Source organism: Tamandua tetradactyla, chromosome 13 (genome assembly GCF_023851605.1).
Source record: "Tamandua tetradactyla isolate mTamTet1 chromosome 13, mTamTet1.pri, whole genome shotgun sequence".
NCBI lineage: Eukaryota > Metazoa > Chordata > Mammalia > Pilosa > Myrmecophagidae > Tamandua > Tamandua tetradactyla.
In genome coordinates, this window is record NC_135339.1 from 37,019,767 (window position 1) to 37,033,330 (window position 13,564).

The 13,564-nt window shown below is 36.3% G+C and overlaps 1 protein-coding gene across 27 annotated transcripts in view; it reads left to right on the forward strand.

The window, feature by feature from the left end:
• Window positions 1–13,564, forward strand: part of ANK3 (ankyrin 3) — a 715,267-nt gene that overhangs the window by 478,251 nt on the left and 223,452 nt on the right. For all 27 annotated transcript variants that reach the window (XM_077125230.1, XM_077125228.1, XM_077125251.1 and 24 more), the window contains exons 5-7: window positions 2,541–2,639; window positions 7,890–8,075; window positions 9,929–10,027. In XM_077125230.1, the coding sequence (XP_076981345.1) occupies window positions 2,541–2,639; window positions 7,890–8,075; window positions 9,929–10,027 (384 nt within the window). The remainder of the gene's footprint in view (window positions 1–2,540; window positions 2,640–7,889; window positions 8,076–9,928; window positions 10,028–13,564) is intronic.

Consider the following 13,564-nt stretch of genomic DNA (forward strand, 5'->3'; position numbering starts at 1 on the left):
TTTGGGATAAATTATTGGGTTGATATTTGTACTTGAAAAAAACTGCAACCATTTTGGAATTTTCCTTGAAGAATGTTTCTCCTAAAACTTTGAGCCTTAACTCTAGAAATTTTAGCTTTCCAAGACAGCACCTGATTAGGAAAAATAGATAGATGCTCAGTGGTCAAGTTAGTTATGAGGGATATCCACACTGGTTTTCGCTTTTTCTATTTTTCGTTTCTTCCCCCCCCCCCTTGATTTTCTTTGTTTAACACAGATATTTAAGTTAACCAAAGACTAAACATTGTTGTTGTTGGTTTTTGCCTAATGAGAAAATAGTCAGCAATAGGATGAGGATAATCATAAAATCATAAATTACTTTTCAATTTCCCTCACAGCTCTGGGAATAGTGACAGAGATTAAACACATTCTTTCTCTCTCTCTCTCTCCCCCCCCCCCCCACTTCTCTGTGTGTTTCACTGATGTTACTAGGTAGACAGTTTAAAAGGAAGAGGTTTCCTAGACCATGCACAACCCACCCTCTACCCACTCACCCCCAAAAAAGAAAGAGGCTCAAGAAATTAGGAAATCTACCTGTGCTTTTTCTATCTCTTCTAATTTTATGCTTCTGATATTGAGCATGGAAGCCAACTAACCTAGCTTCCTAAGAGTACGTGCAAAATAGGGTTAGTAAAACAGAAAAACCCTCTCCAATGGATGAAATGTATGTAGTATTTGTTATATGGCATCACTTTCAATCTGCTCAAGGACCTTTTTAACTTACTTTCAAATTCACCTCTGAATTCCAAATAAGTGAGCCTACCAGACAGCTGAATTAATGAAAGATAAGGGAATCATATATAGAAATTGATGTTTATAATGAGAAACCTAAACCTGTTGAATCACAAGAGTTTAGATATTTGGTAACATTTTACTTTGGGGCATATTTAATTATATTCTTTGAAATTTTAAAATCTATTCAGTAAGATTTCCAGAACATTCAGTTGAATAGAAGCCTGTTCTGAAAAAATGTATCATAGATTTTATTACAGTTTGGTGTTTATATCATACAATAAGGTTCTTGTAAATATTATATTTGTAGGTAATTTTAGCTATAGCTTTCACACAAGCAAAAATCATATCAGCACAGATATGGAGCAAAACATAATTCTACGTGCAATCTACAAAATACTGAAAAATGTATTTTATGTAATAATTTTTATTTTTCCTTGTCATCAAAATACATCATTCTAAGTTCTCTTAGGTATAGTAGATAAAAGAAAGATTCAATTCCCGATCATAAGTCCCACTCTAGCTTATTCAACGACATAATCAAACAGCAATATAGCATATGTTTAATTAATTTATGAAAGTAGAAATTAATGTCTTGGTATTTGATTAGTTAAAAATAATTTACCTAAGCCTTCTTTTTTTAATCTTTGTTCATTAAGACCCAGTAACCACACACATATATAGATCTATATATATATATATATATATATATATATATATATATACACACACTTGTTTATTTATAAGTAAAACAGAGGATAAATGAAAAACTTCTATGAAAATGAAAGTACAGAATTTAACAGAAAATATGTTTTTTGGTAAAATTCTGGTCATGACCCACATCCACCTCAGTTGATTTACTCACTGAACATTGCCTTTTAATCCAGTATGAAATACATTGTTCTAGAGAACAAACACACATAGGCAACATGTTTTTAATAAGAAGGTTGAGATATAATGTGTATATTCCTTTGCTTAAATCCAAATTATTTAACAGTATAAGCACATTTCAGAGACACATACAAAAGCAAACCTTTGCAAAAAGTGGAAGGAAAGGAAACATACAAGAAACAAGTCTAATTGGATTCCACTTTGAATTGAAATATACCATTTTATAAACTGGCATTCCTTTCTTTGCCTGTCTGTGGTAAGTTTGAAGCTGTTTGACATTAATATAAATTCCTTCCAAAGTAGGAACTATTTCAGATGCTTAATTTTATGTGAAAAAAATGCACTTTTTGTTTCAAATAATTCCTGGAAACTACAATAGCCAAATATATTCTTCATATCCTCCATAGCATCTAGTACAATTCTTTTTACATGGTAGGTGTTGATGATTAAATGAATGGACTTATTTATCTAAACTAGATATATTTGAATGAATTACACTTAATGAATTAAACTGTGAATTATGAACCACACCTAAATCCGGAATTTATGAAGTATAACTGTGAATTATTCTTAAATTATGAATGGTGCTTAAGTTATGGTATACAGGTTTTCTAATAAATATAACTATCTACGTGAAAGTATTATTAAAACTATTATATGTGAGGGTGGTGCAATGGTAGCTTAGTGGCAGAATTCCCTTCTGCCATTCCAAGACCTGGGTTCAATTCCTGGTGCCTGCCCATGCAAAAAAAAAAAAAAAAAATGTTTTAAAGTATTATATGTGAGCATTTCTTGGAATGTATAATATAATCAGCAGAGTGGAAAACTAGATTACCCCTAGAAAGCTGCAAACAAACATTTTATTGCTTATTTTGCAGAATGGTTTCACACCATTGTATATGGCAGCCCAGGAAAACCATCTGGAAGTTGTCAAGTTTCTTCTTGACAATGGTGCAAGCCAGAGCCTGGCCACAGAGGTAAGAGACCTGGCTTTTTCTATGGGTAAGTTCACACATTTATGGTGTGTTTTGTAATCCTGGCTTCATAACATTGAGAATTTGTCCTGCTGTTATTTCAATTGCAGTTTGTATATAAATAAGTGGGCTCATAAGTTTTATGAACTACATTATCATGTCTATTTCAGTCTTTAAACAATCTCTTACTGCATAGATACCCTTTCTAATTTTGAATGCCTGATTCTACCCTATAATTGAGCTATTTATTTAACACTTGCTTGAGAATACTTTCCTGACTTTACAGTTTTACCCCAAAGGCAGCCATTGTTTTGAAATATTTTAGTCATAAACACTGGTTTTGAATCTGTTCTTTTTTTTTCAAATTTAAGTTAGCCTGATTAGAATGACTGACCTTTTTCATTTCCTAGGTAAAGTAGATAGCTCCTATTTCTACTAAAACCGTTATAACTTTTTAAGTATTAAGAAAAAGTAGTATTTGAAAATAGCTTTGCAGCTTTAAACAGAATTATTTAAGTATAAATTATTTGTCTTTGGTACTGTCTTAGATAATATAGTTTTATTTTTTGAACTAATCTGGATAGGAGATTGGGATCACTTGTGAAGTGTATCATTAGAAATCTATTGCCAATAATAAAAAAATCTATTGCCAATGTTTATTTTTTCTTAATTTTTAACGAAAAAGTGAATTAGAACAGATTCAGCGTGCTCTCTGTTTTAATTCTACTACATTTATTTGTGTTTTGATGTGTTTTCTGATTGGCATAGGAAAGATGGCAATAGGGAAATTACATAGATCCTCACCCAGCTTTTGAGATTATGCCTTTTGGGCAGCCACTAAATAAATGAAAAGGCGGTTCATGCTAAAAAAGGAAGTACAAATCACTATAAATAGATAAAAAGATTCTCACCCTCATTCATATTCAAAGAAAGATAAATTTGTTAATCAACTGAAATCTTTTGCCTATGCAATTAAAAAAGTTCTTAAGAGGGAGAGGAAAATGGAACTTTCCTACAGAATTGGTGACAGTGTTCAATGGTTGCTGTAATTTTGCAGTACATTTGGCAATAACTATAAAATTAACATTCACATGTTTTTACTGAGAATTCCACCTCTAGGAATTTATGTTGCAGATGTATTGCAAGGGGGTACAAAAACAGTATATGAGAAGGTTCAACAGCATAATTAGTAATAATGAATTTTAAACCCTGGAAAGACCCTAATTGTGCACCAATAGGGAAATTGTTTAATAAATATTGGTATGTATACAGTAAAATGCTGTTCTCCATTATTAAAAATGAGGTAGGACAATGGGTACTGATCCAGGAAAATGTCCAAAGTACATTCTTATCAAGCTTTAAAGGTTGAGAATTAGGAGGGAATTTTACTTTATGCCCTTTGGTATTGTTTGGTATTTTTGTTATGAGAATGTCTTATTTTATAGTAATATTCTTAATGTTATTTAGGAGACAGCTGTTGATTTATATGAAAAGACAAGCATCTGGGAGGCATGGAGCAGCGGCTCTGTTCCCACCTCAGGAGTGCCTCGTCTGGGCCCAGTTGCACAGATGTGACTTGAGTCTGATGCACAGATTTGCCGCAGTACACAGGCTAAATGGGGACAGGAAACAGGCCTTTAGATCAGAGAAAATTCAATCTCAGTTTTAGAAGGAAATTTAAATATCCTAAAAAAGGTATTCCATTAACTTTCTTTGTCTGTGAGAGGTGGTCAGAGTTCTTTAAAACTGTGATATTCAGGGCATTGTCTCTCATCTTGAAGCAGTTATAAGTCAAACTTACTGCTAATAGATTTGAATTTAACTTGTAAACTAACCAGGAATAACTCACCGAGTGCTCTAGTATTTTTTAAGTGCCAAACTTGAAATTTTGGAATTTCAATTAACTTGAAGAGAAGTAGCTGATGGGATCGTCAAACCAAATCAATTAATCAATCTTTTGACAAAGGATAAACATTTTTTTACTCTTCTTCATTAATTTAATTTCACTAATCTTTTTTTTTAAGAAAAGAAAGCAATGAATATAGTTTCTTTATATACTATGGATATAAAGAAAGATATGGATACAAGTCATGTCCATATCTTCATGGGACAGTGGTAGAGACATTTGATTCTTTGACTGATATTTTTATCTTCTGTTGGATATTGATATTAGAAAATAATACAAAGAATGAAAAGAAAAGATGTTTTATTCAGATTCTAGGTATTTATTACCCTCTCAATAGAGCATTGTTCCCTTATTAGCAATAATGCTGTCACCCACTTTAATTTATTCAGAAGTCTATATTTACAGAACAGTAGAGATCAATTAAAGGATTCTTTAATAGTGAATATTTAATAGAATTTCTAATTTACTAAATGATCTGATATTTCCGAATTCCTCCACTATATATTTTTTTCAGCATGCATGCCATACTACATATGTGGTATATTCAGTTTGTGCCTTTTAAAACTTTTTCCACATTAATGCATATTGTATATCACATCCTTTCTATTTAAGTCATCCTTCTTTTGCTATTTAGGATTCTTGAAGCAGGAGATAAATTTTTATTCATTTATTCCACAAATAACTATTAAGCACCAATTATGCGCCAAACACTACTGAAAACACTGAAGGCATTTTCTCGAGCAGCTTGAGCACGCACCCTGCTCTCGTGGAGCTTCTATCACATATCTCTTATGCTTTTTATTTTCCCTTGAGAATAACTGCACAAAGCCATTGCAACTCTCTAAATTTGATTTGGAAGCAAAATCTGGATCTACTAATTTTAGCTATTAACACCTTAAGTTGGTGTCTTTGTATCTTTAATTTGCATGCGCAGGAAGCACATTCTTGCTGGTGCTAATCGTCTCAGTTGCAGTCTATTTTCTGGTGTAAAAGTGGTTTCTTTACATACAGGGTCCGTGGGACCTGAAAAAGTCAGATCTGTGGAAATGTAGCCATTTTGTTTCAATTCAGAACAGAAGTAGACTGTCATTTTAATACCTTTAATCTTGTTCAGGTTTTTAAAGTGGAAATGCAAAGTAAACTAATACACAATTTTCCTGTTACTTCTCTCTCCTTTAAAAAAATGTATTTTTTTCTTTTTTTGGCATACAAATGAGAAAGTACAATAAAGATGAAAGTCACTGTTAATTTTGCCTAGAGATAACATTTTATTTATTCATCCAGAATTTTTGTACATGTATCCAATACAAGCATATATTATGGGTATGAAAAGAGATCATATTTTTTTATGTAGTTAGGTAGACATTTATGTCTCATAACATTAAATTTTATTCTAAATTTCCTGTCCATTAGTGTAAGCCTAGAATATCATTTGGTATCATTTTAGTATGCATCTTGGTTGCATCTAGTTTCTCCTGTTCTTTTGTTAAGGGCTGCAGGAACTATCCCTCTGATTACCTTGGTGCTTATCCTTTTTCCTTTTTCCTGTTTTCTTGGGCAGTAAAGCTGAAAAGAGCAGGTGGCAGTGCAGAGAGAAAGAAGGAGGGCATTTCAGGAGAGGGAAATAGCCTGATCACCGATCATCGATGCCAGCATAGGAAATAGTCTACACATCTGTGGTTAGTGAGGAGACTGGAGGAAAGGATTTATATAGGATGACCCTGGATGATAATGTCTGTTAGATGTGTGGGACCAATATTTTACACATCTTTGAATATAGGGGTGCTGATTTGGGTTCAGTCAGATAGGTGGCAGGGGCCCTTATCTGTTTCCCAGCAAGGGGACAGTATGTTGGAAGTGATCTTTTAGGAAGATCAATAAGACATTTATGTGCAGGGAACAAGGTTTTCTCCTTCTCTCTTGCAAATGCTATTTAATCAAATGGTCCTCTATTTGTACCAGAGTGCTACATGGAATGAAGTATCGTGACACAAATAAACTCATAAGCAACTCACATGTCAATTTTCTAGTTAAATTATTCTTTTTAATTCTTTTCAGAGATTAGATTTAAAGACAAATCAAGAAATTGTGTGATAATGAAGCCATTGCAGAATTAAACTTTGAAGGCCAGTCAGGATTTTCTGGCCTCTGATGTTTGTTCTGCAGTCAGCAATAATAGATCATCCATTAATTAAATTAACCACAGTGAAATATGTGGCTGTCTCTTCTCTGACACTCCAGGGCACTGCAAAAAGAAGACTCAAAATGTGCAAATTCTATATGTGTGTGCACGTAATGTCTGGATTTATTCTAAAGTCATAGTTTGTGTGATTCCTATGTCTTCCTCCCACATTTGTCTGAGAAGCCAAGAGCAAATAGCAAATGACTATGGTTCATTAATTTATATATGTATCTCTCTGTATTAGTTAGGGTTCTCTAGAGAAACAGAATCAACAGGGAACACTTGCAAATATAAAATTTATGAAAGTGTCTCACGTGACCGTAGGAACGCAGAGTCCAAAATCCACAGGGCAGGCTGTGAAGCCGATCACTCCAATGGATAGCCTGGATGAACTCCACAGGAGAGGCTCACCAGCCAAAGCAGGAATGGAACCTGTCTCCTCTGAGTCCTCCTTAAAAGGCTTCCCATGATTGCATTTAGCATCACTAATTGCAGAAGACACTCCCCTTTGTCTGATTATAAATGGAATCAGCTGTGGATGTAGCTGATGTGATCATGACCTAATCCTATGAAATGTCCTCATTGCAACAGACAGGCCAGCGCTTGCCCAATCAGATGAACAGGTACCACAACTTGGCCAAGTTGACACCTGTCCCTAACCATGACATTCTCTCTATATATGATTGGTCACCAAATATATGCTAGGCAACAGGGTACATTGAAAAACCAGACAGGCATATTCCTCACCTTTAAAATATCATGGAAGTGTTTACATCTTATTTAAATGAGCTCCTTTGAAATAACCAGAAAGATTATTTTTTCATTGAGGTTATCTCACATGTATTGAAATCATTGAGGATTTTTTCATCTTTGTGTAGAATTTTTGTGTATTTTCCAAATTTAAACAATTAACGTATATTACTTTTTAATAGGACCCCCCATATACTTATTAAAATCTCTTTTTTTACTTTGATCATACATATTTGAAAATGTCTTTTCACACATATATAAGCATTGAGCTATATTAGCTTTAATTAGCTTAAACAAAAATTCACACCTGGTTGACTTATTTGTTGATTTAATTGATTAATATAATTTAATTAATTAATAATTGATTAATGACATATCCATCGGGGCCAATCTTGACCCATCCATTTATTTGCAGGATGGCTTCACACCACTGGCAGTAGCTCTGCAACAAGGTCACGATCAAGTTGTTTCACTCTTGCTAGAAAATGACACAAAAGGGAAAGTGCGCCTCCCAGCTCTTCATATCGCCGCCCGCAAAGACGACACGAAAGCTGCCGCCCTGCTGCTGCAGAACGACAACAACGCCGATGTGGAGTCCAAGGTGGGGCCCCAGGGAAACAGGACTTTCGTGCCCAGGATGCTGGGCATTTACGTCTGCCGGGTCTCCCTTTTGGCAGGCTTCTGCCAAACACTTAACCTCATTGAAAGCAATCAAAATGTGTGTCCAAATTAGCCAATAGGAGACACATCCCCCTTCGAGGGAAACACTAAGAGGTAACCGTGGAGGTTGCCCTCTGCGTGCCAAAAGGGAGCCCACCTCAAAAGACATTTATTTCTATGCACCTGATAGTTTGTGTTTTTAAAAATATATATATTTTTTGAAATGCACTTAACTCATCAACTCCAACATGCTAAACAAATGACAAGATACTAGAGACAATGTGCACACATAAACCTGTGGGGGTGGCAAAGATGACAGGCAAGGCCCCGGATGACAATCAGCTGGGGAGAGCGTGCCAGCAGTGAAACAGTCACAACCAAAGATTCCATTGTCTTAAACATATCACTTGAGAGTCACTTTTAAGGAAATGTGGCATTTGGAATAGGCCATTGTTTAGCCCTTCATTCAGTCTAGCTTTCTTTCCGTGCCTATTGTGCTACCATCAGAGTGCTCAGCCTCATTATTTAGCTGTCATGAGCTTTCTGCAGTCCATATCATCGAGAGTGAACTAACCGTTCATTTTTTCCTCCTCTTTGCTTCCAAATGTTAACCTAGATGGTGGTGAATAGAACAACAGAGGTATATATATATATATACATATAATCTATATCTGCATCATCACCTTCCCATTCCTTAGTGCTGCTGCCTCATTTCTTTCTCTTCCTTGCATCGCCTTCTGTAGGCTAGATACCTGCTTTATACCTGCCCCCAAAGTAGCATGTGCCAGAGAAGATAGTAGTTTGATTACCAGGGCTTTCTGCAGCTGAACCTGGTGCTCAAAAGGAAGAATCAGGAATCCTTGAAACTTAAGAGTTTTGCAGTAGAGTTGCTTGAGATGCAGTTTGGAGACATAGATGCTTATCAGCTATACTGAAAGCTGCAGACAACCCTGTCATTCTACTCATCCAGGACTGACTCTTAGGGTTCTGCATGACACTTCCCTCATGTGGTGTCAGCAAAAGGAAAGCAATCTTGGAAGAGTACCAATATGACCCACCCTTCAGTAATTTAGTCAGTAATATAGCTAGCATGGCTATGAAGCTTGCTAACAATTTAGAAATGCATCTAGTTCCTATAAGGTTTCAATCTTTGTGGACTAAGTGAATCGCTGCATGTTTTAGCATTTTTTTTAAGGAAGTAAAATGACCTTGGTATGCATAAGCCAGAAAAATGTGTGATCAAATAGGCATTTGCTTATAAAGAGACCAACTTATGGATTCTTTATGGAATGCAATCACCCATTATGTAAGGCCAATTTTGTGGTAGTACCTCTTTCCCCCAAAATTAATTTTATCATTAAAAATCCCATTTGCCATTGACTAATTTAAATCTATATTGAATTCCTAAAACTAACAAAGAGTTTCAATGGGCAATTCTATCAATAATAGTACAATGGTACCAATCAAGCTTTCTTTGAGCCCTGAAGATTTTTCTTGTCATCCCTATTTTAATATTTCAAAAAGTTGGCTTCTATATATTCTGCTACTGAATTACTAAAATTGCTCAATCACTACCCTTGATTCCTTCCTGGCTATTCCTCTGCCTATTAGTTTGGGGTTTATTAGGAACCCTGTGAGCAATTGGCACTGATTGAAAACTAGTTCAGAATGGAATGTGGCCCTCAGCATATTTTGCTTCCTCATTTTTATTTGGGCAGGGTTATATAATAGCCACCTGTCAGACACAGGGCCAGCAAAAAAGTCAATTGAACATCTGCTGTGTTTTCTTTACAGAGTGGCTTCACTCCGCTCCACATAGCTGCTCACTATGGAAATATCAATGTAGCCACGTTGCTGTTAAACCGAGCGGCTGCTGTGGACTTCACTGCAAGGGTAAGAGCGCTGCAAGGTGAAACTTCTTGAAAGCATCTGAAATGATCTTTAACTCTCCTTTCCTAACACAAGCCGGAGGTTGGACTAAATGACCTCCAAGGGTCCTCCAGTGGGTGAAAGCTGTGATTTTTTCTTGCTTTTACGTAGGTATGCCAGGTTCCTAACAGGAAAAGTAAAACCAAGGTGTAAATGGGGTAGGGAGGAGGGAGAGGGGTGAAAAGCATGTAAGCAAATACATAGATGTGATTCAAGTAATTATGGCTTAGAACTACAAATTATTCCCCACGTTGACATTTCTGAGAGTGTTAGAAATTAGTCATATGGCATTAATGATGCTCTGGAGATCAGGGTCTTGAGCTTAGAGGCAGAGGCATGCTGGAATTTCCAGACCAGGCCCAAACTTCAAAAACCAAACAATTGAGAACACTTTTGCTTTCATTGTCTGTCCCCTACAAATGTGTGTAATGGGTAATAGGATTCTATAATCTGAGTACACTCACATTCACAGAGAAAGGAATTATAGTGTCTTGTATGCCGCCGGACAGCAAGTTGATCATCCAAATGGAGAAGTACTGTTCCGTATGTAAAAACTGGTTCTGGCGCTAGGCCTGGGCTGCAGAAAAGTCATCACTGCAAGTAGAGCTAAAGCAGGAAGCAGGATAGAGTAGTGGCTAAAAGTGTGGACTCCGGATTCTCCCTGGGTTCGCATTTTGGCTCTGACATTTCATTCTGTGTCCATCAGGTTTTTTTCAGTTATAAAATAAAATAAAAATAAGAATAAAATAATTTCACTTCCCCCCCATTGGAGAACTGTGAGAATTAAAAGAGATAATTGTACAAAGTACTTAATGCCTGATATAGCAGCAGCAGCAGCAACAACAGAGTAGTATGTTGCACATAGGATGTTTTTGCTACTATCTCTTTTATTAAAGGGCAAATGGAATTAGATGCGGTGGGGTAAGAAGCAGCAGTTGCAGCAGCAGTAAAAGTAGTACCTTTTTTTTTTTTTTTTATGTACTTACTGGATGACAGAGGCCAAGCTATTTTATCTCATTTAATCTTACATAACGGGAAGGGTTATGTATCCCTGTTTTACAGATGAGGAAACTGAGGCTTAGAGATAAGCCTTACAGAGCTGGCAGGTTGGAAGAGGCAGGATTCTTGACCCGAGGCTCTTAAGTACGACTTCATTCTGTCTCCCTTAGAAAATTTAAAGGGTTCATTTTTCTTTTCCTTTTATAATTCATTAGTCCTATAAAAATTAATAAAAGCACAGATTGTACAAATATAAAGGCTATTTCCTACCTTCTCGTCATCAACTTGCTAAAAGCCTGTATCCGTGTAAAATGACTAAAGAGTGCCAGTCATTTCGGTTCACTCTGGTGCAGTCTTCTTACTGCATCAGCTGCGTCCTGAGGACTGAGCCATGTGGCGGTGCCGAGGCCTAGTTTGACATTTTGAAGGACAACGTTACATGTGTCTTTAAGTCATGTACAAACAGGGCATGTCAATGTTAAAACTGAAGTTCATTTCTTTAAAACACATTCTCCTGGTTTTATTATAAAGAACGAACAAACATAAAATACATTCTTCTGGTTTCATTACAGTATAATACAAACCACACTGTCACCCCTTCTAATTAGGACTTTTGGAAAATTTATGCAGGGTAAAGGCCTTGAGGTTTGTCTTCATTTAGAAATTCCTTATGCTGCTGAAAATAAGAAGACTGGGGGGATGTTTAAGTAATTTAAGAGGACAAATTGCAGTACTTTCAAACTCCATCAAGCAAGTCCAACACATTCATTTACGTTAAAACAATGGCAGTGGTAATTACATATGATGCCTATTTATTTATTAAAGCTCAGAGGCGACCTCAGCTCCACCTTGTTAAACTTGCCTGATTTACAATATAGGATTTAAAAGAATTACATTGTACTTTAGCTTAAAATCTGTTAAAATTTAGACTTTTCACTGATTTAGAAAAACATTTTCACCCCGTCATTCTTAATTAATGAGCTCTAATAGAGCTTCTGAACTAAAGGCCGTGGTAGAATTTGATTGGACTTTATAGGCCTGCACTTAAACTGCTGCTTAAACCCCAGCAGCCCTGCTTCTCTGTGCAGTTGGTGATTGATGACTTGCCTGGGGTGTCTAAAAGCTGGTCTTCATAAAGAGCTTAACCTGAGGCTACTGCTAGTTGCCTCAGGAAATGCATTTTGGGTTGTAAATGAAATGTCTAGTGATTTTCATTATATTTTTCCAGCCTCTCTAGTGTTTGGACCACAGAAGCCTCTCCTTTCCCCACTCTGGCAGGGTCTTTCTAGGTCACAGTTCTATCAGGAATGTAGCAGAAATAGCAAGTGAGAGTAAGTTGTCCTGGAAAACAGATCGGAGCACATTTTACCTGGTCAGAGCAATAAAAGAAAGATCATTAAACAGCTTTTGCTGAGAACTGGCTGCAAATCGTAACCAGGTTTGGCTAGAAGTATTGATTAGATTGTTAGAGGTAAATTACAAAACAACAGCAGCAACCTTTTCTTAAAGGGCTGTGATCTTTTTTTCCTGTATCCTGTTTCAGGGTACATTAGAGTGGAAGATTTGGATTATTGATAATTACTTGTGGAGCAGTGGGCTGAGGCCTGAACTGGGGAGTTAGGGTACCTGCTAGCAAAGAGCACTGGGAAAGAGGAGCCAGGAGGACACTTCTGGAGTCATTTCCTGCATGCAGGAGGTGTTTATTCCTGAGGCAGTCAAGAGGCAGAAACAAACACACTGCAACTAATGGGAATACACCTCAGAACGGATTGCTTTCTATGCTTCTTTGTAGTGCCAGCTAATTTATGCAGCAGTAAAGCCAGTCCCAGCTAGTGGTAAATGTACAGCCCAAGTAGGAGTTATAGTACCAACTTACAGCACATTCTTGCCTGTTTTATGAACACCTTTCCCTAGATTTTTATAATGATGTCAATTTGGGGTTTTGCACTGTGATCTTGCTATGTATCTATAAGATAGCCTGTCTGACATCTTAAGTGTTAGCTTTTGGATTATCACCGGAGCCTCACAGGTGCACTGCAAGAAGTGAATGCTGTAGCTGCTGAATGCTGCAGTGCAGTGTCAGCATTCTTCATCCTTCGAAATGAATCTGCTGAGATGGTGTTGACGCTGCCTGGATTTATTAATGACCCTTGCTCTCTTAGCAAATCACACTAGCCCTCTTGGGGAAAAGTAGGTAACGAAGATATACCAAAGCTACTACTAATTATCATTCCTGTAAGAAGCAACTCTGCAATGGGGTAACTAAAAGTCAAATTATATTTTACCAATGCCTGCAAAGTTCCTTCTGTTGATTGAAGAAGATAAACACTTTGCTGGCTAAGAGTTTTTTCATCAAATATAATGGACCATCTAACTTAATCTTCACACTTGTCATTGACCTTTCTCTTGTAAATGACTACCCAACTTACAATTTTAAGAAAATAATCAAATAAAGTGTCCTTCTATTGCTTTGCAACTTAGTGATTTTCGTTGTTTTCTGAA